The sequence below is a fragment of the Cheilinus undulatus genome, linkage group 11, assembly GCF_018320785.1.
Source record: "Cheilinus undulatus linkage group 11, ASM1832078v1, whole genome shotgun sequence".
NCBI lineage: Eukaryota > Metazoa > Chordata > Actinopteri > Labriformes > Labridae > Cheilinus > Cheilinus undulatus.
Genome location: NC_054875.1, coordinates 34,372,926 through 34,396,305, shown reverse-complemented (window position 1 = coordinate 34,396,305; position 23,380 = coordinate 34,372,926). Strand labels below are relative to the sequence as shown.

Sequence of the window (23,380 nt, the reverse complement as noted above, 5' to 3'; positions counted from 1 at the left end):
GTGGATCTTATAATAACTTGCTGTGCACACAAACCATTCAACAAGCAGGAAGACACATGCACACAACATAGCCAATTATTAAAGTATTGACTGGCATTTTTTTCATTACATTCATAAAACAATATCTAAGGCCTATTGAAGGCACAATTTGCACTTCAGGAAACACCGTATTTCACATACTTCATACTATTAACATTACAACCTACCCAGCCTGTTTTACAGCATGTCTGAAGACAAAGTTTGCTCTTATTGTCATACTTCTTATGATATTTTTTCTATCGTATTGCTTTATAGCCTACTTTTGTAGAGATGAAATACTGTTGGATCTACCAGGATCAGTGTGCTTAAACCAAGCACAGACCAAGTAAGATCATTAGTTTTAGAGTGGAATTAACCTCAGCCTAATAAATCAACCTCAAAGCATGATGCTTCTTGTAGCATTTGGATAAAACATGCCTGTTTTGTTAGTCCGCCAGCTTTAGCTTTACTGATTTGAAAGTTAAATATTATAAAAATAGCTACCTTTCTTGCTTTAAAGTCATCAAACTGAGATTTCTGATCATTATAGATATTAAAGGCTCTTCTATCCCTCTCGATATGTCCTGTGAAGGTAATCTGTAGCACAACATTGTTTGCAAAACACATCAACTGTTCAGTAGTTGGGTTTTCACACAACGTTATCCAGTGTTCAAGCACCACTGGATTCCTCCCCAGATATCATCAATATTTTCCTGACAGATACATAAAAGTCTGTAAATTCAACTTAATGTGGCACTCTGCATGAAATTCATGCATGTGCACATTAGACTCAAACTTCCCTTGTTCCATGGTCTTACCTAAACAGCAATCACTGTCTCTTGGAAAACCTCAGCATCATGTCTCTTAATGCTGCAACTTACAGTGCCTTATAAAACAAAATGCTCACACACACATCAGCTCTGATAGGATCCTGGAGAAGTAGGGACTGGACTGCTGGATGGACGCTGTGGAGGAGTTGACTTCCTGCTGCTGCGACGTAAGGATGGGAAGACTCGTCTGTGTAGATGCTAGAATGAAGTTCCACCCTAAGTCATGCTGAATGGGAGATTCATTGTCACATTTCTAAGAAGATGATTTTGAAGTGTCAGCTGACCAGAGAAACTCCCCATTCCTCTGAACCCCTGAGGAATGACGACTACTTCTACAAAGACAGACTGCTTACAGTTCACTACACAAGCATACAAACCTGATAAAGGACTGGTTTTCTGAGTGCCAGATCATGGATGCAGTGGTTTCACAACCATTCTATGTCACTTAGGATATTTCAAACCTGTGACACTTTAGATTGTTCCCACACACAAACATACAACATTTCTCTTAAAGTGTTAGAACTACACTGATAACAGTAAAACAAAATATCCCTTGTGTTTTTTCCTGCAACCTCTGTCCTGGGGTTAATATCACCACTTTTTGCCAAACAAGTGTCCGATTTCAAGTTTAGAGAATTACCAATTTCTACTCAGATTACCAAGGACACACGTCAAGTAAATCTGTAAATCTACATGATATATGCAGTGCAGTTTGATTTTTCCCATCTAATAAAATATATCAGCATTTTAGCATGAACACACATGAACACAGGGATAGGATATGTTTCATTGCATTAACAAAAGCAGCAACATTTTTTATTCTTTCTAAAACCTTAAATATAACAACCCCTATTACAAAACATGTTTCAAATACTGTCAAAATCATATAGACATCAAAATTAAGACTGACTACCAGAAGTTATATAACAAAGGGCCCTATGTGTGCATACAAAAGGAGGATAAGAAATAGTGTTTCCAATACATTTCACCATTTGAAGTTCCTCTAGCAAAACATATCCGAATGTTTCTCATCCAAGTTTTCACAGATATGGTCATCAAAATACAGCTTCTTCTTAATCTACCCTTCAAATCTTTGATCAGATTGGTTAACACTAATCAATTCAATTCATAGTTATTACTTTGTAACCTAGACATCAGAGGAACGGTTAGCTTTTAATTTTATATATTTAAGTGTAAAGCCTTGTAACACAAACTGCCCGTTTGTTCTCAGTGACATGAAAATTTGCCACTTTCATTTTAGGGTTGTGGCAAAAAGACAGAGATCTTTATGCAGGTATTGCTGGATATAGGGAATATCATTCCTGAAAGTAATTTTTTTAACTGGCCTGTTGAAAACAGTTTGTCAAACTCTTATGTGTCTTTGGAGTGAAAGGGAAGCTAGACTTAGTCATTTTAGGTTAACAATAATATTGATTCTCAAAATAAGAAGATTTTAGAATATGGCCTTTGTATGGTTGCAATAAAGAAGTCCAATGCAAGAAGGAAATAATGACAACATATGAAAACTACTCATTTCCAAAAACACTTCTATTCACTGTTTTTCTGACAGTCCGTGGGGATCACTTGTTGCAGCAAAACGTCATGAAGCCATTGAGCCTCTGAGAGTCCAGCTGTAACGTCATATCTAAGCTTCCTTTCAGTGGGCAGACCTCAGGTCCCTAGCTGTTGTGATGTAGGTTATGTCTGAGGCTTTTGATGAGCAGACTTTACTCATCCAGGATGCCACAATTTTGATTTTTAATGCTGCAGGAGTATTTGCATTGAGATACAACTTTATCTGTTCCAAGGGATTCTGGCCAAGACAGCAGCACTCTAAGTTCTACACATACGACAAAAAACACAACATAACATCCAGTTTAAATCAATCAAGTCAGTGGCTTTCTGTAGACAAGCATGTGCATACACTGGTCATATGCTCCCTTATTCTCTGCTCCCAAACTTTTGCAATGCTCAAGCTCAAGATGACCCTGTAACTCAAACCAAGATGACGGAGCAGAAACATGAAAAACCAAAAACAGAGCATGTTTAAGGAATGTTCCATCCTTATGTTGTATAAGGAAGACCAAGTAACTTTCTCATATGAAACACAATGATGAGTGCCAAAACCAAGGTCAGAGATCGATCGCGAGGCAGCGTGATACACTGAGTCTACCATTTTCAGAGAGGACGATGTAGCATGCATGTTAAGGATATCACTATAATCAGTAACAGACAAAAAGTTGCTTGTATATGTTTCTTCTTTCCATCAAAAGGAAGTTTCTTTTTAAGACAATCAATATGTTGATGAAAAGACAAACATTTTTTCTATTAAAAAAACATTTTTTTTTTGTTTTTTTTGCATATGCTTTGCTGAAGTATTGATAAGACCCAGTTAAATTTACAAATGCTTGTCATCAACTTAATAGATGTTCAGTTAGTTGTTAGTTCAAACCAAAATCTAGATTTTATCAGAGACTTTTGTATCTCTCCAAAACATAACACAGAGGAATCCATCCAAAAACTAGAAAAAGCACTCAGGGAGTGCAGAGCTCCGCCATTAGCCCTATCTCCCAATAGTAAAGAATCCTTTAAAAAATGCTGGATCCAGATGATGATCCGGATCACTCCCAAAATCTAACCAGTTCCTCCTTTTGTCATTTCTGACATTTCCTGAAAATTTCATCAAAATCCATCCATAACTTTTTGAGTTATGTTGCTAACAAACAAACAAACTAACAAACCCTACCGGTCACGTAACCTCCTTGGCGGAGGTAATGAAAGCAGTATCAACTCCAAATGGAAAGACGGTTTATATTTTGGTAAAGAATATAGCCAGTGTGATGAGAAGTGTGGGAAATGGGTGTCTTTGGATCTTATACTGAATGGGTTTCATGCAGTTTGACTTTCTTTAGATCAAAAACCACATTCCAGCATCCCTAACATTCAAATGCTTTGCATTAGAGTTTAAGGATGTGCTGATTGTCGGGCCCCCCTTGTGTGGTTCTTGGCTTTAACTTTGCTTGGAAACTGTGAATCATACCACATGAAAAAATTACTAAACATGAAGAGTTAACTATGCTATTCAGCACAGAGTTACATTTTTGGGTCTTTTTTATCTTTTGAACATCTAAATGATGTCTAATCTAAACCCTGTATACTTGGGAATTGTGAAGAACTTATCACACCTGTTTGTAAGCGACAGTCTCATTGAGATCAGGGTCAGTGGAGGCCTTTGTACAGGCAAAACACAGTGGCCCAAGCTGCTTTGCCACAAGCAGTGACACTTCTGGTGGTTTTCACTTGGTATTTAGAGAAAATTATTTCTTGAAGTTAGTCTCACCTTGAGATGGCCATGAAATACAAAGAAGACAACTGACTATGCCTTACTTTTTTTCTCATTTGAAGATTAACTAGGCCATCAGGACTCAAATTCTTCAGCATCCTTTACACTTGAATTGTGACTTTTTTTCTTACTGCAGTCAAGCATCACTGTGAAGTTGCCTTTGATACAAAACGTTTCAAAGGATGTGACCTAGTTCCAGAAACACACTGCATCTGAGACACAGCCTGCTGTGTTACTGATGATTTTCTTTCACTGTTCTTGTCTACTGATAACTCATTTTTTGGGGTGTTTTGGTGAATCACCACACCTTCTACAGAGATGCAACACAGTTCAACTTTCTGAACCATTATGGTTGTTTTGTTCATGTACCGTCCAAAAGTCCCAGACTCATACTGGCAATTGAGAGTTGTGTTTTATTTTAGGAGTGAAACTACAGAACAATCTCTTGTGAGATCTGTTCTATTCATTTACAAATCAATGTTCATATACTCCTCCACATATGAGTCATTTTTTAAGCAAATGAGAGCATCCTTCAAGGGTTTGAGTCAACCAAGAAAAACTTAGTTGGCTGAAATTACCCCCACTCACCAGTCGACATCCACACCCAGCTTTGTCTGGGGCTGCTACTTCCTGAAGCAGGTGAAGGACTATATAGAGGAAATGCATTTTGTCAGTGTTTCAAATACATCTATAAGGTTGTTATAAGAAGAAACATACCGAAAAACTCAAGTTCCTATGTGTTCAAATGAAAGCCCATTTAGTTGAGCACAAAACAGTTAAACCTAAAAAATATTCCACTTTTAGATGATATGCCATGTTGGTTATTGTGCCATAAAAAGTAAACAACTGTGAGCAAAGTTTACACCGGACCGTCTATTTTCCCTGTTTCTTAAACAACTATCACAAAAATATTTCAAATTAAGAATAATCTCACTGGTCACCTACTATATAAACAGAAAGAGAAAGGATCAACAGACTCTGGGCCAGTGTCACTTTTTATGCCATTTTATTCTGCAGTGTACCGCTCTGTAAACTGAATTTCTGTGGTTGCTTGGATCCACGGAAAGTAATTCTGAAACAGTTTCTTGGACTGGATTTTATACAGTTTACTAAACACATGACACAACAAAATGGGCTCAATCCTTGCAAATCTACTTGTACACACCCTTTTTTCTTACCTGAGCCTTCAAGGACTTAGCACAACAATGCAAGACCCTCTGAATCCTCTGAATGTGGGATTTACCCATTATGCAAGCATCGACTGCAGTGGGAGGAAATCCTGCAGCATGGTGACCTGCTGATCCACAAGGGGAGCTTAGCTTCCTGTGCCGGACCCAAAGTGGTCACAGACATGCTCAAAGAGCTCCAGTCCAGTTCTTGTACAATTTCTTTCAAAAATGAAATGCATCAGGTCATCTTCCCATCCCTGTAAATAATTTATGAAGCTCTTAAGAATGCGTTGTTGTCTGACCAATGAGATTTTGGTCGAGTGAGTGCCCATTCACCAACTGGCTGGAAAATATCAGCCCCTGTCCTTCTGTCTTTGAACTTTCCCAAAGGATTTTCTGCAGCAAAAAGTAGCTTCTGTAATGTTCTCCTACAGCATCTGTGCCTTAGATATTATGCCATTGGCTGCTAGATGGAAACTTGACAGTGGTCCTCCATCAGCTTATAAAATGGGTGGTATTGCTAGAGAATGAGTCACATCTGGCAGGTACCCAGTCAATGAAGTCTGAGGGATACTCCACTGAAAGCTTTTTAAAATTTTTTCAGACTTTTCAGACCAATGTGAGAACATATTCTACCAAAGACATGTCGCTTGCAACGCTGGCTTTTCTCATACAGATGATTATTCCACAATTACAGTGCTTTGTGTGAAGGTCTGAAGGGATCAAATATGAAAACATGCACTCAAACATTTTTGCAGTCTTAAAAGTACTTTGAAAACCTTTACTTTGAAGCTCCATTCACACCTATATAAAACTCCATCCTCCTCGATTATTGGTCTTGATTTCTGTCCCATGCACTGAAAGTGCCCAGGCCTTAACAGTTTAAAGACACCAGAGATACTGCATCAACAGTGTTCCAACAAATGCCTTCATTGCAAGTCACTACAAAGTTGCACATTCCTATTACACCTCAGCCTTATATGATATTTTCTGCTAGGCCTTGCAGCATGCGGGAGCACAAACACCAAAGTTATAACCCTGGATTTCTTCTGCTAGCCCCAACCCTCCTTTGGCTGACAGAAATCTTCAGGAAAACGTTCTTCTTTGAGGGACAAACATGGACGAGTGAGTCAGGAAATTTCAGGGCAGGTTACATGGAAGTGTTTCAGAAAATGCATAAAACTCAAGAAGGGCCAGCTGACTTGTGTGAAAAGGGCTTAACTCTCATGTAATGAGGAAAAAATGGAGCACATTTAAAAAAAAAATACAACCTCTTATGGAGCACAACTAGCAATGAAACACTTGTTTAGAAAAACAAGTTTAAGTACCCATGCTGCCAATTAGATTTTTTAAAGTATAAACTTACCAGAAAAAGTAGGGAAATTTGTTTAACAGTGATTTTTGGCAATACATCTTATACCTTTGGAAAGCCTTTTTTTCCCCCTTCTAAATGGTGCCACATTTGTATGGATCATGCAGTATTGGGATGAGCAGCAGAGCTGAGTATGTGGGTTGCACCCTCTAAAAATGTGTCAGATCTTCTCTTCCAATGCTAAACAGCGTATTTTGTTTTATTAAGTTGCTATTGACTCTTCTTTTGAGCTTCTGGTGCTGGCAGCTGCTTTTGATTTATCAGACCACAGAACAGTTTTCCATTTTGCCTAAGCTGATTGCTGGAGGCAGTGTGATGGTGTGGGGCAGCATCTCCCTCAATGGAAAAACAAGGCTTGTGATCATTGGATGCAATCTTGAAACAGAGACATCAAGATGGGATTTTGCAACCAGTGGCAATCCCATATCTCCACAGTCTGGGACCGAAAATTAGCTGGGTTTATCAGGAACTACCTCCAGTATTGGGAGTGAAGAGCATGGAACAGCATGCTAGCAGCCCTGACCTCAACCCCGTTGAACACGTGGGATCAGCTTGGGCCAGCTGTTCATGCCAGAGTGACCAGCACAACCACAGAGACTGACTTGTGACAAATGCTGGTTGAAGAATGGGATGCCGTCCTACAGCAGTGTTTGACCAGGCTGGTCACCAGCATGAGTAGGAGGTGCCAGGCTGTTGTGGCTGTGTATGGTTCTTCCACATGCTACTGAGGCTACTTTTTGTTTGATTAATAAATTGTTAAATTGCCAATGTTTCATGTTTCTACAGACTTCAAGCATCCAATTCATCAAACACCAAACAAGAGTCAATGGCAGAATAAGCTGTTTGGCACTGACAGAGAAAAATGGGCAGTTTTTCATGGGCACAACCCACATACTCAGCTCTGCTGCTTATCCCACAAATGCATGTTCCTTACAAATGTGGCACCATTTAAAAGGGAAATAAACAGGCTTTCCAGCAGTATAAGAAGTGGCAAGAAGCATTGTCATAACAAAGAAATAATCTACCAAATACAAATGTCCTTACTTTTGTGCTAAGTTTATTCAAGCTTGATGAAATGATTTGAAATCATGAATCAGCAAATTCTAACAAGACTGTGATTATACTGATAACTGATATTTTAAGTCATGTTTTTCACGATATGAAATTTTGATAACCTTAAATTTCTAAGTGCAACACAACCTGTAAGCAGTCATTGAAACTGGATTAAATTTAGGGCCGCAGCTTTGACCCTCCAAAAATGTTTATAAAACTGACAGATGTTGTGCTTGTATGATACAGGAGAAAAATCTTCCCATAGAAAGTAGAAAAAATATCACACCTTAGCAACAGAAATTTTGCACTGTTGGACTGAAGAAGTAGAGATGTACCTATTATAAATAACAGAGCCTACGCTGATGTTTTTGTCATTGCCTCATTTTGTGTAACACCCCCACGGTTACATCATGTTTTCTCATGTTTGATAATGAAAACAGATCAAAGTTTGTCCCAAGAGGTCACATCCTCTGCCCAATATAAACCTCTTCTCTGAAGCCACAGCTAGATGTGCTAAATGCTGGTATAAAATTAAATTAAACTGATGCATCTGTGCATCCCTTAAAAAAAGCCCAAACAGTTAATCAGCGATTGCAATACCAATTAATTGATTAACTTTCGCTGCTTTAATATAATTATTTGATCAAATTGTTGACCTCTTTGCATATATCCCTAGAGTACACAATTGGACTCTGTTCACCTTCAGTTCTCTGTGACCTCGGGATATTATGCAACAGTCACAGGAAAAGCTTGTGATTTCTGTTAAATGGGTTCAGTTTTTGAAGACAGATTAGTGCACACAGATAAGCAAATGCTCAGGTTACTTCTGAGAATTTAGTGTGATAGAATTGAAGAAGTGAGCAAACATGCTTTTACTATTGAAGGTACTTCAAACAAACGGCTGGTTTTAGCAAATATATCTATTTGCCATTTCAGTTGCTTGTTGCTTGGTTAAACCTTATTACCTTCTGACTATCATATATGCCCTTCAGGATTTTTTCCTGCCTGTCCTTAATATAAGTTGAATCATGTCAATAGGTTTACATTTATTTGCACAACACAAGCGCCCTCTACTGACCTAATTCTCAATGTGCAACCAAACTGTGAGAGATTATCCCTGGCTTTCAGAGAGAGCTGAAGAATGTCCTGTTTTGCATCACTATAAACAGGTTACTGTTCAGGCTATCTAACAGGGCTTATACGGAGTACAAATCAAGTTTCTCCCATATTATCAATTTTAAACTTCTAATAATGATTATTCAGATTTTTTCCACATTTATATTACAGTATTTTCCAAGCAACACATTAACACAATTCAACAAGCCTGATAAATAAGTGTTTGTTTGTTTTTTAGTGGTAAAATAATGCTCTATTTGATTCAATCATCTGATCCACTATGATGGCTATGTAGTGTGATGTAGCTACTACACAAACAACACCAAGTTTGTGAAATTGTAGATACTTGGAGCCAGACTTTGACTACTTTTTTGGGCAATTAAAAACAAATTAGAACATTAAATTACACATTTGTGCTCTGGTATTAAAATGTCTTGATATTGTTTGATTTTTTTAATCAGTACAGTTACATTTTTTTTGTATATCTTGACAATCAGCTGTCTCTGACGTAAAATCCTAGGTTACAATTTTTTAGGATTCAAAGGAGTGTCAAGAAATGTGTCTTGAGGTTGCACTTATACTACTGCACAGTGATATGCTGAGTTATGAGGTCAACTTTTTCCTGCACTCTGGTGTATTTTTATGCACCTATTTGTCATGAATTTTCTTTTTTGGTGAAGGAAACACAAAATACTTCTCACATCAATATTCATATTAGTGCTGTCGCTCACTGTCCGGTGCTTCCTGTATTAAAAATAAGAATTTCTTCTCTTCATTTTTGGTTTTCCAGAATGCAACATAATAGGAGGATTCACCCTAAATCTGTATGTCTTAACCAGGAGTTCAACACATGGGGAAACATATTTTCCAAATATATTTTGCCAGTCTGTTCAGCATACAGTATCGTAGGTCCAGGATGTAACTTGTGCCATGTTAAGGGATGGGTATTGTTTGGATTTTGGATACCAGTGCTAAATCGATACTTTTTGTATGGTGCTGCTGCCTAATTGGTGCCTGAATCTATACTTTTGAGAGGAAAAAAATGTGTTGAAAGTCAGCAGGAGACTGAAAGTTGTCAGGGTTTTGCAAATAATTCACAAAAATATCTGTATAAGATGCCAGTCAAGTAGTATAACTTATCTCAATCACACAAATCCGTAATGATTTTTTTTGCCTTTTATTTGGGGTGGCAGGGTATCAAAATGAAGTATATATTTGTGGTTTAATTAGGCCGTGTAGGTTGTGTTGATATCGGTACTATGTTGGTACTCATCTCTGGCCATGATTTGCCTTAGTTTGATGTTATGAAGTCAATGCATCAATGCCGTAGTCTGTTGCTTAACCTCTCACTTCCTAAAACTGTATAAGCATGAGCATTAAAAAATCGAAACGACTCCCATTTAAAGTGGGGTTCTGCGTATTATGGGAGTTTCCTTGGAGAAAAAATTGGGAGATTAGCTGGAAATGGCTTGAAAATATTGAAGAAGCCTGAGAAAATTGGATGTTGCCATGTAGGGTAAAAAAGTTTGGCTGTCAAATGATTAAAATTTAATCATATTTATCTTATTTTCTAAAGTTAATTGTGATTAATTACCTCCTCTTTCTCACTTCTTGAAATTTTACTACTTTGCTTTGAAAGATATTTTTGGGTCATTTTGGATTTTTCTAATGTCTTAAGCTAAGGGTAACTGACTTCCTGTATTAATACAGGAAGTCAGTTACCTTGTCTGGAGTCCAGCTGTGGTAATTAAATTCATTGAACATAATTTAGAAAGGCACACTTCTTTCTATAAAAGGCCTCACAGCTGACACTGCCTATCAGCAAAAACCAAGCTGTGAGTTCAAAGGAGCTGCCTGCAGAGCTCAGAGACAGGATTGTTGTATGGCACAGATCTGGGAAGGCTACAAAAACTTTCGGTTGCAAAATCCCAAGAGGACAGTGGCCAACGAAATTCTCAAATGGAAGAAGTTTGGCAGAACCAGGACTCAAAGAGCTGGTTGACTGGCCACACTGGGCAATTGGGGGAGAAGGGCCTTAGTAAGCGAGATGACCATGAATCCAATAGTCACTCTGACTGAGCTCCAGAGATCCTGTGTGCAGATGGGACAAACATCCAGAAGGACAAACATCATCGCAGCCCTCTAACTAATTTCTTACCATTGTATTAAGGCTGTAATGTTCTTTATTCACTCAGGATTCACATGAAGAACGAATGAAGATATTTAGAGAATGTAGTGTTGAACAGGTCAGTTATTAGTTATTGTATCAGACAGACAAAGGTTTTGGTAATTTACAAAGTAAGGCTGTGTCATTACTCATCAGCCTTTACACAGATGAGAGTCAGATCCTCCGGAGTCGATTCACACTGGTTGGTGGCAGTGGTGGAGTACAGCCAGCGGGTGGTTGATGGAAACTCTCGGCTGAATCTCAAGGGGAAATGGTGCTGATGGGAAGCGGTGGGATGCACAGTACTTGGTCAGAATGACAGAGTTGCTAAATATTTAAAGAACAGTATCTTTGTGAAGCAGGAGACTCCCAGACAGTGGTTAGAGAGACTGAGTGACGTTAGAATTGTAAATGTGGAGAAAGAGGATTAAGACGAAACGACTGATAATCAGCTGCAGAGGAATAACGCAGATGCTTATTGAAACATCACGGAAAATTTGCTTCAAATACCCTTCTTAAAAAGTGCCTGACAGCATGTCATGACTAAAGTGATAAAGATCCAATTTGGGTGGTGAATATGATATAAATATGTATTTTTGTGTGCTTTCCTGAGCTACTGTTATGTTTTGCAGGTACCTGGGTATTCTGTATCTGAACAATTTAGAGTGACGGCTGAAAAGTGCCTGGTGTTTGTAAAGACATATTGGCTTCAAGAGTGCATAATACTTTAAAACAACAGGGAACATACTTGCTACTCAGCTTTTTTTGCATTTTTACAGACACAAAAACACTTAGTGGTGCACATTCAGTGGCATAACATAACACAAATGAAACTTAACTGTTTGGAATGTAACTAGATTTCAAATTTATCCTTTTTTGCTCCTCTCCATCTATTATCAAATTTATTCTGTTTCTCATTCGAGAGCTACAGTATTGGACCCCCCCCCCCCCCCCATCTGTATTCCCAAATCTTATAGCTGAAACTGATATAAACATAACCTTGTGAACACAACAGACTATCCAGATTCCACATCTGTCATCAGGTGAATCAATCCTGCGAAGCTTGGAGTCGAGGCACTTGTTCCTGGTTAGAGAAAGACCAGACTAATTAGCTTAATTGAGGAGAAAGAGGCAGTGGCTACGTTTAAGGGACTGCAAACCTGTAAACAATGGTGACCGGGGAAGAGAATAGCGTATATGCAAGTATAATGACAGTTTTATCGGATGATTGTAACATTTGGTTATTAGGAGGAGGAACGCAGAAACATTGAAATTTACCAACTGGATCCACTGAGTTATTAAGTGTACTTCCTGCGGCGGCACATGCCCACTATGAGAGACAGAATATTTATACAGTCACCTTTTTAGTTTTTTTCCTCTTGTTTTTGTTAAAGTACTGTCTTTTTTGAAAGGTCCTGTCCATTTGGATGTGAAATTTATCTCATGCAATTGACATGTGAAACACCTATCTGGCATTTCAGGTTAGCATATTCACTCACCTTTTCTGCCCCTCTGATTAGGGGTTGACTGAGATTGATTCTTTTACAGCCAGTTAAGATACTGGCTATTCATATTTCATGAGACTGACAACTAATATTTAAAACAAATATGCATTTCCAGTAAAAAAAATAAGCCCATCAAAATGGATCAACAGTTACTAATTACCAAATCAGTCTATTGCTGTTACACTGATGTCATCTAGGTCAGATTAGGTCAGGTATCACAACATATGCCAGCTCACATTTGACTGTGTCAGCCTTGGACCTGTGCAGGTCTGGCCTCCTGATGGCCATCGTCCAGACCTGCACTAGGCCCATGCCCCATCTCTCCAGGTATCCTCCCAGCTGCCCTCTCCACCGTGCACATGGTCTCCCTCGATGTCTCGACCAGCCCACTGGGTCCCGGGCACCCACCGTGCCTGAAAAGCACAGCTGCTATGCCTGTATTAAGCAGCTGACCCCTCCTATCTTTGCTCTCCTGAGCACATCAGCATTAGTGACACAGTCTTGCTAATGATACCGAAAAATGTGCCAATGAAATGTCATCACAAAGGAGTACAGCCGTTACCTCTGACCATCAGTCAGGCCTCACAAGTGTTTAGTGTGACCGGGAGGACCAAGGACCGAAAGGCTCTGACTGACTGTCTTGCTCAGCATACCTATTGCCCCGTGTGATGCTATCTAGCCAATCGGATAGAGTTGTGGGCAATACATAGGGACACTAGAGTTGTCATGATATCAGAATTTAAGATATTGTTAAGATACTAATGAAAATCTTAACTACATCAACATCTGTTTTGTTGCCACAGCAAAATGACACCCTAAGATTTATTATTGATTTATTTTTATAATTTCCAACCTAAACACAAGAACGGTCTACTAAACAGTAAACGCAAACAAAAATTTGACATACTTTTCTTAGTAATACAAGGTAAAATAAGAATTTCCTAGAAAAAATGTATAAGTCCTACCTAAAATCAAATATTTCTTCTGGATTATTAATTAACCAGAAGTGTATGCAGTGATTCTGCTCCCTGTGTTTCAGATTTTTCTTATTTAGCTCATTTTATAGGTGTCACTTTTTGTGCAGGGCTGTGAAGCATTCATTAGTCTGCAGGTCTGCATGTAAAAGAAAACTTTTAGGAACCAGGAGACATCATCGTCCCTCTCCTCTGCTCTCGGCTTACAGATACCAATGTTAACGTCCATGATGAGGTATTAAAGAGGTGTAGTCAAAAGTATTTGCCGACTTGTGAATTTAACAATGAGGATAGAGGGTGCAGCAGAGAGACGAGCAATGGGTAGAAAGAGGCACATCTTTAGCATCAGTGAAATTAAATCCTGAACCTGCAGTGTTGTCAAATTTGTTAACAATCAGAAAATGACATCTCTTTCTGTATCTCTGCTCTGTTTTAGCAACATGACACCAGCACTCGCTCTTGCTTGCACAAGCAGTTCACTTTTTAAATTATTTATTTATTTTTAGTGGAGATTGATAGAAGAAGCTCTGATACAGATAATTGGCTAAATGCTTAATATTAACACAAATAATCTGCCAGGCTAATAATTGATCCGTACTTTCAATACATAGGACTGTTAATTTTCCTTTTTTATTTCTTTAACCTCAAACTGGCCTCATTTTGCTGATTCATAGTGCCGAAATAATTAAGATGGACAGCGGTGGACAGCGGCTTTAATTTAAGATCCTTTAATTCAAGTGAAAAATGTTAAAGAAAAACTTAAAGCAAAAGTGTAAGGTAAAATGATTCAGGAAAACCTACCCAGAGTATTGAAAGTCACAGTACTCATACAGAAAAATGTTGTCTGTTGCCAATATTTATCAAATATTATTAATTATTATTATTAATTCTTAGGATTTATGATAGAAGAATGATTTAATTTTTTGTTTAAAAATGAGTTTATTATAAGTGTTATTTGTAGGACAGTATAAAATTATTATTATATTATTATTAATTATTATGGACTAATCAATCTTTTAATCTTTGTAGAGCACCAGTTCATGACAAATGTTTTCTAAAGTCTCTACACTACTCTAGACTGCTTCCTTTATCATCATATTATTTACAAAGACCCAGCATTGACCCAACATAAAAAAATCACACTGAAAAAGTAACTGTGATAAAGAAAAACCTACTCAGAACCAGACTTAAATGAAGAGCCGTCTGCTGCCGCTGTGTTGGGTTTGGAGAGGGAATAGCAAGAGATGCTGACAGGGAGAAGCAGAAACATTTACTACAGCAAAACCAACAATGAATATATCAATGAAACCGATCATTCAAATAATACATCAGCGGATTGCTCCCAAGACGTATTTGATCGATTCATGGTAAAGTTAGTAAATAGTGAAATATACCTTTCAGTGACTCATTGTGAAACAAAGGAGTATTCATTTTTAAATGATGTAGAGATTTCAATGTGGAAACTCTTCAGATTGTACCTTTAATGGAGGTATGTGTTCTGATTAGATTAGATAATTAATACTCACTAATACACAGGAGGTCTTCAAGGTGCAAAATGAATGGCTTTCTTACATAAAGGATATCTTAAATTTAGCTATTTAACATAAAAGTGTTGTTGTGACAATATACGCTCATTTTTTATCATAATCAAAAACAAACAGAACCATCCTAATTGTTTAAGAAAAAAAAATTATCTAAGGCACTATGCCATGATTACCCTTTCTTGTATACATGAGTAAGCAACACAGGACTTGGAAGGAATGTGTGTTCTGTATTGTATTTTTTAGTTTCTGTTCTGTGTTAAAGATGGGAAAAATATGACAATTGAACAGTGACGAGAGGACATAAATGATTCTGTGACACACTGCTGCAAAAGTGTGGGGTGTATGGCAAAAAAAAAAAAAGAATGAGTTCATACATTGCTATAAACTGATTATGCATGGTTCAGTTTCAGTCATGACTTGAATTAAACAATGCTAAAATCATGAAATCATTATTATTTACAGGCTCCACATGGTAAGACTGATCATATCAATTACCATTGTTGGAGTAAGAGCATCAAAGCATCAAAGCCGCCATATTAGTTATACCAGACTTCATTGCCAGAACATGATGTGCACAAAGGTCAGGATGCCAGAATATAAAGTAGAAGATAATGAGACCACTTTAATTTAAAAGAATGCAATAGTAATAATAGTAGTAATTGAAAAACAAGACAAAAACTGGGTGAAAAGTGCCAAAATGGGCTTAAAAGTGGTTAAACGAAGTGACTAAAATGGGTCACAAGTGGCCACAGTGGTTGCAAGATAGGGCAAAAATTGGCACACTGTATTGAAGTGTCAAAAAGAAGCAAAAACAGGGCTGAGTAGAAAAAGTGACAAATATGGGCAAATATAAGTGGCAGAAATGGGCAACAAAAGTGGCCAAGATGGGAGTAAAGTGGCATAAATGGGTGACAAGTGGCTAAAAGGTGGCATAATTGGCTAAAATGGCTTAAAAAGGCAAAAAGAAGTGGCAAAAACTAGCAACAAGCGGGAACTATAGTGGCCAAAATGGACAAAAACAAGAAAAAATGTGCAAAAAGTGCCAAAAAATGTGACCCCCCCAGCAAATATGAAATATGGGTTAAAAGTGGCAGAAGTGGCAAAAAAAAATTGGCAGAAATGTGCAACAAGTGGCTAAAAAGTGGCAAAATGGACAAAAAAGGGTACAAAAATAGGTTTAATGTTAAAATGGGCAAATGTGGCGAACATAGGTTTAAACCGTCAAAAAGAAGTGGCAAAAATGGGAAGAAAACATCAACAATGGGTTAAAAGTGACATAAGTAAAGAATTTCAACATCAGGGCTCAAATGTAGCTTGACACACTTTTCAGCTCCAAAATGAGAAAACTGTGAGCCAGGATGCCATCACAGACTCCACTGATCCAACACACAAGCATTGATATCATCAAATCACAACCAGGAGGTCCTATTCCCAGGGTTTTTTCAGGGGCCCTGCGAATTCTGTGGGCAGGCCTGATAAGCATCAGGATATTTCTATGCATTTTTGCTATATAGAGCTCTGCTTTTTCAATCGACTAATCATAATTTCAAATGCGAATCAATTCTGTTGTTAAAAATAAAGCAAAAGAGCGCAATTATCATTTAGTTTTCACCAAGATTAATGTGCAAGTCTTCATTCCTTTCTGGTGTGGAAAAATATGAATATCAGACTTCAGAACAATAAGCAGTATTGATGCTGCTTTTTTTGCATTTGTCCATTTTGTGACATGTTGTTTTATGTCACAGCTGACAGAGATTAACATTTCTTCATATTTACAAAAGGCCTTTCTTTTCTTACACAGCTAAAGCAGAAGGCAATCAAGAAGAGGCCAACAGTGAAGCTAAAATTCTACCGTCTCAACCCCCAGAGGAAAACTGTACTGATGCTGCTCCCTCCTCTGAACCTACCATTGAGCAAGCTCCACCACAGAGCCAGACTCAAGAAAGAGCAAAGGAGGAGCCAGTCACCAGTGAGGTCTCTAAGCAGAAATCTGTCCAACCAGTTCCCTGTATGCCAACCATCCCTGCAAAACATAAACTACTCACAACAATGCAATCTCCATTAACATCAGCGCCAAGACATCATAAAACAGGGGCCCTTATAGTCAGTAATACCACATATGTCATACCAAAGAAGCAGTCTGGACCCCAGCCTCAGTCTAGTCAAGTGCCAGCCTCAGCTCAGAAGACTTCACCCGCCCCCTCACTGTTGAACGAAACCAGAAATCTGCCAGTACCACCTGCACCAAGTGCCCCTTCCTCCAGACCTTCGCAACCCAACAACCAGGTCAGACAGAGCATCCAGCGCTCCCTCACCAGCATCCTGTCCAAAAGGTGAGGACTTTTTTACAGGCTAGAATTGTTTTTTATAAAGTTACTGGTACCCTATTGATGACTCAGATCTTGTAAAAACAAGCATCATGAAAAATTAAAGTAGTGGATGTATAAACCAAAAAGAAGTGTGTGCCAAAACCCAAAGCATTTATATGAACAACGTGGGCTTTAAGGCTGCAGAATGATTTGCAATTTGATCATTTTTGCAATTTAAGAATTTGCAATAAGCTCATTGCATATGCCTGACTTTATCGCAACAAATGAAATAAAATATTCCAGGGAAACGAGCGATGCTTTATCACTCAGCAAATGGCCAACTTCTAAACCTTCAGCGTAAACATCTGTTCCATCCTATCGTCATCAGTGCTCCAAAACGTTTCAGGATTTTACAGAACATTTTATTATCAAAGTTTTTCTTAACTTGTTATAGAAGAGAAAATATAAAAGAAAATGTGATTCATTCTTGGCTGCTTATAAATCACAAAGTTCACATAGTCTATGTTTCTCTGGTTTGTTTTAAAATCTAAATTTCCTGAGCTTCTTTGCCGGGCAAAAAAGGTCTCTAGCCCTCTTTTTAACCTCCTGAGACATGAGCTTCTTTTTGGAATGTATTTTTAGTCTCTTCATCTTGTTTGGGATAAGTAGGACCTGATAAGTTAAAACATCAGCCTCGTCTCTGTGTGGATTTTGGAGAGGAAAATGTCCTAAAAACTTTCCTGTTCAATTCCCCCCAAAAAAATTTCAAAGAAATTAGCTGAAATTCCTGTGAAAATTCTTGATTATGTTGTTAAGAATCCCATAAAATACTCCGAAATTTCTTCGAACAGTCCCTAAATGTATCAGTTGAGTTTTATCATAAAACCTAAACATTCCAATTAAAAAAATTCTCCAAAATAATCAATGAAAACAATAAAAAAAATTAATGCAAATTTCCCAATTTCCCTTTTAAATTTTCTTCGCAAATTGCAGAAAATTTACAAATATATTCCCCGAGTTCCCTGAAAATGACAAATTCTTATATCCATGAACCTAATCAAAACTTTAAAGAACACCCCCAACCCCAAATTCCCAATCATATTTCAAAATTTTTGTACATAAACTTCCCAAAATTCAATGAAAAAGCCAAAAAAAAGGCCAGATAAATTCCCCAGAACATCCAAACAACTTGCTCAAATTCTCATAAAATTGACCAAAAAAACAAATAAAAAACAAAATCCTAAAACGTTCACTGAAACTCTCTAATATAAACACTCATCCCCTTATTTCCATGTATACTTAAAATTTTCCAAGCAAATCCCCTGAAATAGCAAAATAGCAATTTCTCCCAACCTTTTAAGAAAATTACTTAAACTTCAAAGGACATTCTGGAAAACTACTTAAATAATTGTAATAGCAGAAATGATTACTATGTTGTGCAAAGACAAAATGCAGTGTTTTCATATGTACATGTAGCTTCTAAGGAGGTTAAGATTGCTTAAACATGAAATACAGTAACATGATTGTGCTTGATTTGAAAATTTGCACAGGATGTAGGTTTTATACATTGGTGCCAATTTAACAGAAAAAATACTGTTTCTTGGATTCAGGAGAAGCAATTTGCAATTAGCCACGTATTGTACTTTTTATCATTATCACAATATTCAACAATAATATTGCATACCATATTTTTGTTATATTTTATTATATTTATTAGTGTAAGGTATTAAATAATTAAATTCAATTTTAAATGTTAATTAACAATTTCAGGCCCTCTGAACTCACTGCATTTATTTTGCTTAACTTCCTGTATTTTTTTGATATCACAGTATATCAGCATTATCAGGGGTTCTGATTTAGACTTAACAAAGAATTACCGTGAATACGTAGATCATTAGCTTACACTGCCTTAAAATAATTGAAATTGTCTCATGTGCCATCATGTGGATGCAGAATGTTCTTTTTTATTAAAAATTTTTGACTTGGGTTTCTGGAGATTTTTCAAATGTTATGGGGTGTCTTGACAAAAAATATAGAGAAATTTCAATTATCTACATAATCTGTCATTTGACAGGAATCGTTCATCAAGGCACTGCCGGGTTTTAGCATTACAGTCAGTCCTTTCCATAATTATATTAGGTGCACTTTGGAAGTTGTTTTTTCTACATTAAAAAGTATTTTGGTAAATTATAGATATCCTTTAAATTAGCAAATTATTACAGTGTGTGATTTGGCTGTGGAGTTTTGTATGAATTGTTAAACTGTAAAAGAAAAATGCATCATAGTGTATTGGAGCCACACGGCATAATGAACTCACTGACAAACTGTCTTTTAATTTCCTACAGGGTGAGTGACTTTGAGGACTTGGAGTTGTCTGAAAGTGAAGTTGCAAAGCTTGTAGCAAACATTGAGATGGAGATGTTTGACATATTTCGCAACACAGACAGCAAATACATGAACAAGTACAGAACCATAATGTTCAACCTTAAAGACCCAAAAAACAAGGTTTGTTCAAAGTTGATGCATCCCATATCTATGTTGTAATCTCTTTTGTATTTCTTTCAATACTGCAGTGGTTTTAGCTGAGATTAATGTAATGAAAGTTTAAGGAGCAACACTAGTTATTTATTTTTTCAGTAAATTCACAGTCCATCCTTATGTTCTCTGTAGGGCTTGCTGTTTCATGTTGTAAATGGTGAGATCAACCCTTTCCGACTGGTCAGGATGAGCCAGAAGGATATGCAGGCTGTCAAAGCATCGGAGCCAAGTCCAAAAGCAACAACAGAGGTGAGAGTAATGTTTGATAAACCAAGAAGAAGACAGATATACTGCACAAACTTTTTAATAGATACTTTTCAACTGCTTGTTTGTTTCCAGGTGAGAGATGCAGCCACTAAAGCGCCAGGTTTGCTGCAGAAGCCTGAGGCAGTGAAGGTTGATTTGCCTAGTTTGAATCCTACTAGGTCATTTAAAAGCGTGGTGTGTACTCCCTAAGTTGCATACACTTGATGGAACTTGAATGCTCATTACATTTTCTCTCTTGCTTTGTATTAACATTTCTTCCAGATGCCATAGTTGTAGTGATATATTTGTAAGCTAAGCCTCATTGTTTGAATGTATGTTGCGTAGGCTGCCATCCAGGAACCGAAGAAAAGTCTTCCTCCTGCTCCTCTGAAGACCAGAGCAAGCCAACAGAGCCAGGGCAGCCCCGCACCAAATATTCTTGACTGTATGCTTAAGGACACAACATCAGAGCACAAAGCTCACCTCTTTGACTTGAAATGCAAGATATGTACTGGTAAGTTAAAGATGCTTCATAGTGGCTCTATAATATAAAAAAAATACAGTAGGATACAATCTTTGTTATCAATAGTTATTCAAAGTGGGTTTCTATTCCTTTTCAAAGGTCAAATGATTGCTGGGGAAGATGGAGAACCTGCAAAGAAAAAACCCAAGGTTCCTGAAACAAGGGATAGATATGAACCCCCTTGGAGACAGTCTACAGGAGGCGACTCCCCTCTCTTGGCCCCACCTGATTCACCAGACATGGATTCTCCAACATCATCTCGTCTTATCATCGACGCTCCACCACTGACTATAGTAGAATCCCCAGCCTCCCCAGTAATGGATTCCCCAGCATCCCCAACTTTAGAGTCTCCAGCCTCTCCTATAATGGACTCCCCTGCATCCCCAACTCCAGAAACTTCTACTGCTACTATACCAAAGAGAGCATATACACCAGTTGTTATTCCAGCTGTTTCCACAGTCACTATCACGAGGCGTGACCCCCGTACTGCAGCTGGCAGGTTTTCTGCTTTGTCCAGTGGCCCCTCTCTTCCCAGTAACCCGACCCAAAACCAAACGGCTCCTTATGCGCCTTTTAAAGATGTTAGATCTACCTTGCCCCCAGCACCAACTGCTCCAGTACCACTGAAGAAGCCATTACCTAAATCAATCTTGATGAAACCATCTTCTTCTGCAGATCCCAGACTCTATGCCACATCTTCAAGGTATGTAAAGACCTCTTTAGTAATGAAATGCAGAAAAATAAAGCTGCCCTAATGAAAATAGTCATAAAGTACAGTATATTTCAAACAAAATGTTTTAATGTGAGATGTTTTTGTGATTTTTATCTCAGGGTGCAGACATCTGAACCTCCAGCTGATGGTGAGACTGCTCAGTTCTTGGCTAAGGAAGACATAGTGTGGAAAGGATTCCTAAACATGCTGACGATAGCAAAGTTTGTCACCAAGGCCTATCTGGTTTCAGGACCTGCTGAAAATCTTAAAGCGGTATAGTGGTGCCGAAAATTGTATTCACAAAAGGATGAAAAGGATCAAATCAAAAGGATATATCATTATCATTACTTTGGTAAATAAAAAATCTTGGCAAAACTAATAAATGCATTGTCTTTTGTAGGATCTACCTGATACCATTCAAATTGGTGGACGAATCCTGCCTGAAACTGTGTGGGACTATGTTGCAAAACTGAAGACCTCTGTTTCCAAGGCAAGTAGATTTACTTTTTCTTTACTTGAGACAGACTGTACTGTTGGCAAAGGATAAATGTTTGACATCTTATTGCGTGTGTTTTGCTTTCTAGGAATTATGTGTGATCCGGTTTCACCCTGCAACAGAGGAGGAGGAAGTGGCATATGTCTCCCTGTTTTCCTATTTCAGTAGCAGAGGGCGTTTTGGTGTGGTTTCCAATATCAGTCGTTCAATCAAAGATGTATACCTTGTTCCACTCAGTGCAAAGGAGTCAATTCCATCCATACTACTACCTTTTGAAGGACCAGGTATGATAATTCTAATACAACTCTGTGTAGTTTTTTTGACAAAGGTTTGCATTGTTTGGGCTTGGGAGAATTCCTATATTATAGCCTCTAACTCTTTAGAGTGGCTGATATTCAGACAGTGGCTGAAAAGGTTTGAAGACAGCAGTCTTTATAATTGAGACTGAGAACTAAATGTTCAACACTTCAGCCCCATGATACAAAATTATGTATGTAACATTCATTTTGTGATCATACAATACAATGCAATACAATACTAGAGTTTACTTTTAGATATTCATATATATTTATTATTCACAACATCAGTGGTTTGATTGTGAAAAATCAACAACTAAAAATGTTAGTCATATACCTTTTTCTATGCGAGGAAAACAATATTAAGACTAGCTGGAATCGATCATTGATGACAAAAACTCTGATAATTAAATAATTTAAATTTTTGTCACAGAGATTTAAACTACACTTGGATGTTGATGCTGGACATTCAGACATAAAGAATCCATTATATTTTCCCACTGTGCAAAGAAAAAAAAAGGTGCCTGTATTTTTATCACTGTGTTTGAAATCAATCAAAGTATTGATAGTGCATTGATATGACTGTTTTACAATTATATAACTCTTCTGAGGCCAACCTTGTCAAATAAGACAAGAGGTGACAGGTTATAAGAAGTTAAACAACTTTTGAACCAGAATTGGTAGCCACTTCCTTTTTCCCCCTTGAAAGCCCTCCGTTTTGCTGTTCTAAGAAGCTATTCATGCCTTTGCAACCCCAACGGTGGCTTTTCTAGTGAGCCTCGAACTTGGGTGACTCTCTAGAGCATTTAAAGATTTAATCTGCACCAGTAACGCCAACATTGAACATCTTTTTTTAAATCTACTTTTGAATCCATTTTTCAGTTGGTTCTGGTAGCTTAGCATTATCCACCATATTGAGTTCCCAAACAGATGTTACACAGGCTGTGACAACAAACGGCAAGATGTTCTGATTGTCACATCATGCACAGCACGTGTGTATACACTTAAAAACTGGAAGATAGAGCGCATATGACTCATAATAGAGAAAAAAAGAGCCAGATTCTGTGATGTGGCCCTCTGTGTCACTGCAGACAGGAACTGCCTTGAATAATGGCTCATTATCAGCCAATATAAAGAAGTGCATGGTCTTTTTTGTAAATATTTTAATT

General features: G+C 37.7%; 1 protein-coding gene across 2 annotated transcripts in view; it reads left to right on the top strand.

The window, feature by feature from the left end:
* LOC121517145 overlaps window positions 1–23,380 on the top strand; it is a 39,790-nt gene that overhangs the window by 7,703 nt on the left and 8,707 nt on the right. For both annotated transcript variants that reach the window (XM_041798686.1, XM_041798687.1), the window contains exons 7-15: window positions 16,893–17,424; window positions 19,746–19,905; window positions 20,071–20,187; window positions 20,278–20,379; window positions 20,530–20,698; window positions 20,807–21,410; window positions 21,539–21,692; window positions 21,820–21,909; window positions 22,004–22,199. In XM_041798686.1, coding sequence (XP_041654620.1) covers window positions 16,893–17,424; window positions 19,746–19,905; window positions 20,071–20,187; window positions 20,278–20,379; window positions 20,530–20,698; window positions 20,807–21,410; window positions 21,539–21,692; window positions 21,820–21,909; window positions 22,004–22,199 — 2,124 coding nt within the window. The remainder of the gene's footprint in view (window positions 1–16,892; window positions 17,425–19,745; window positions 19,906–20,070; window positions 20,188–20,277; window positions 20,380–20,529; window positions 20,699–20,806; window positions 21,411–21,538; window positions 21,693–21,819; window positions 21,910–22,003; window positions 22,200–23,380) is intronic.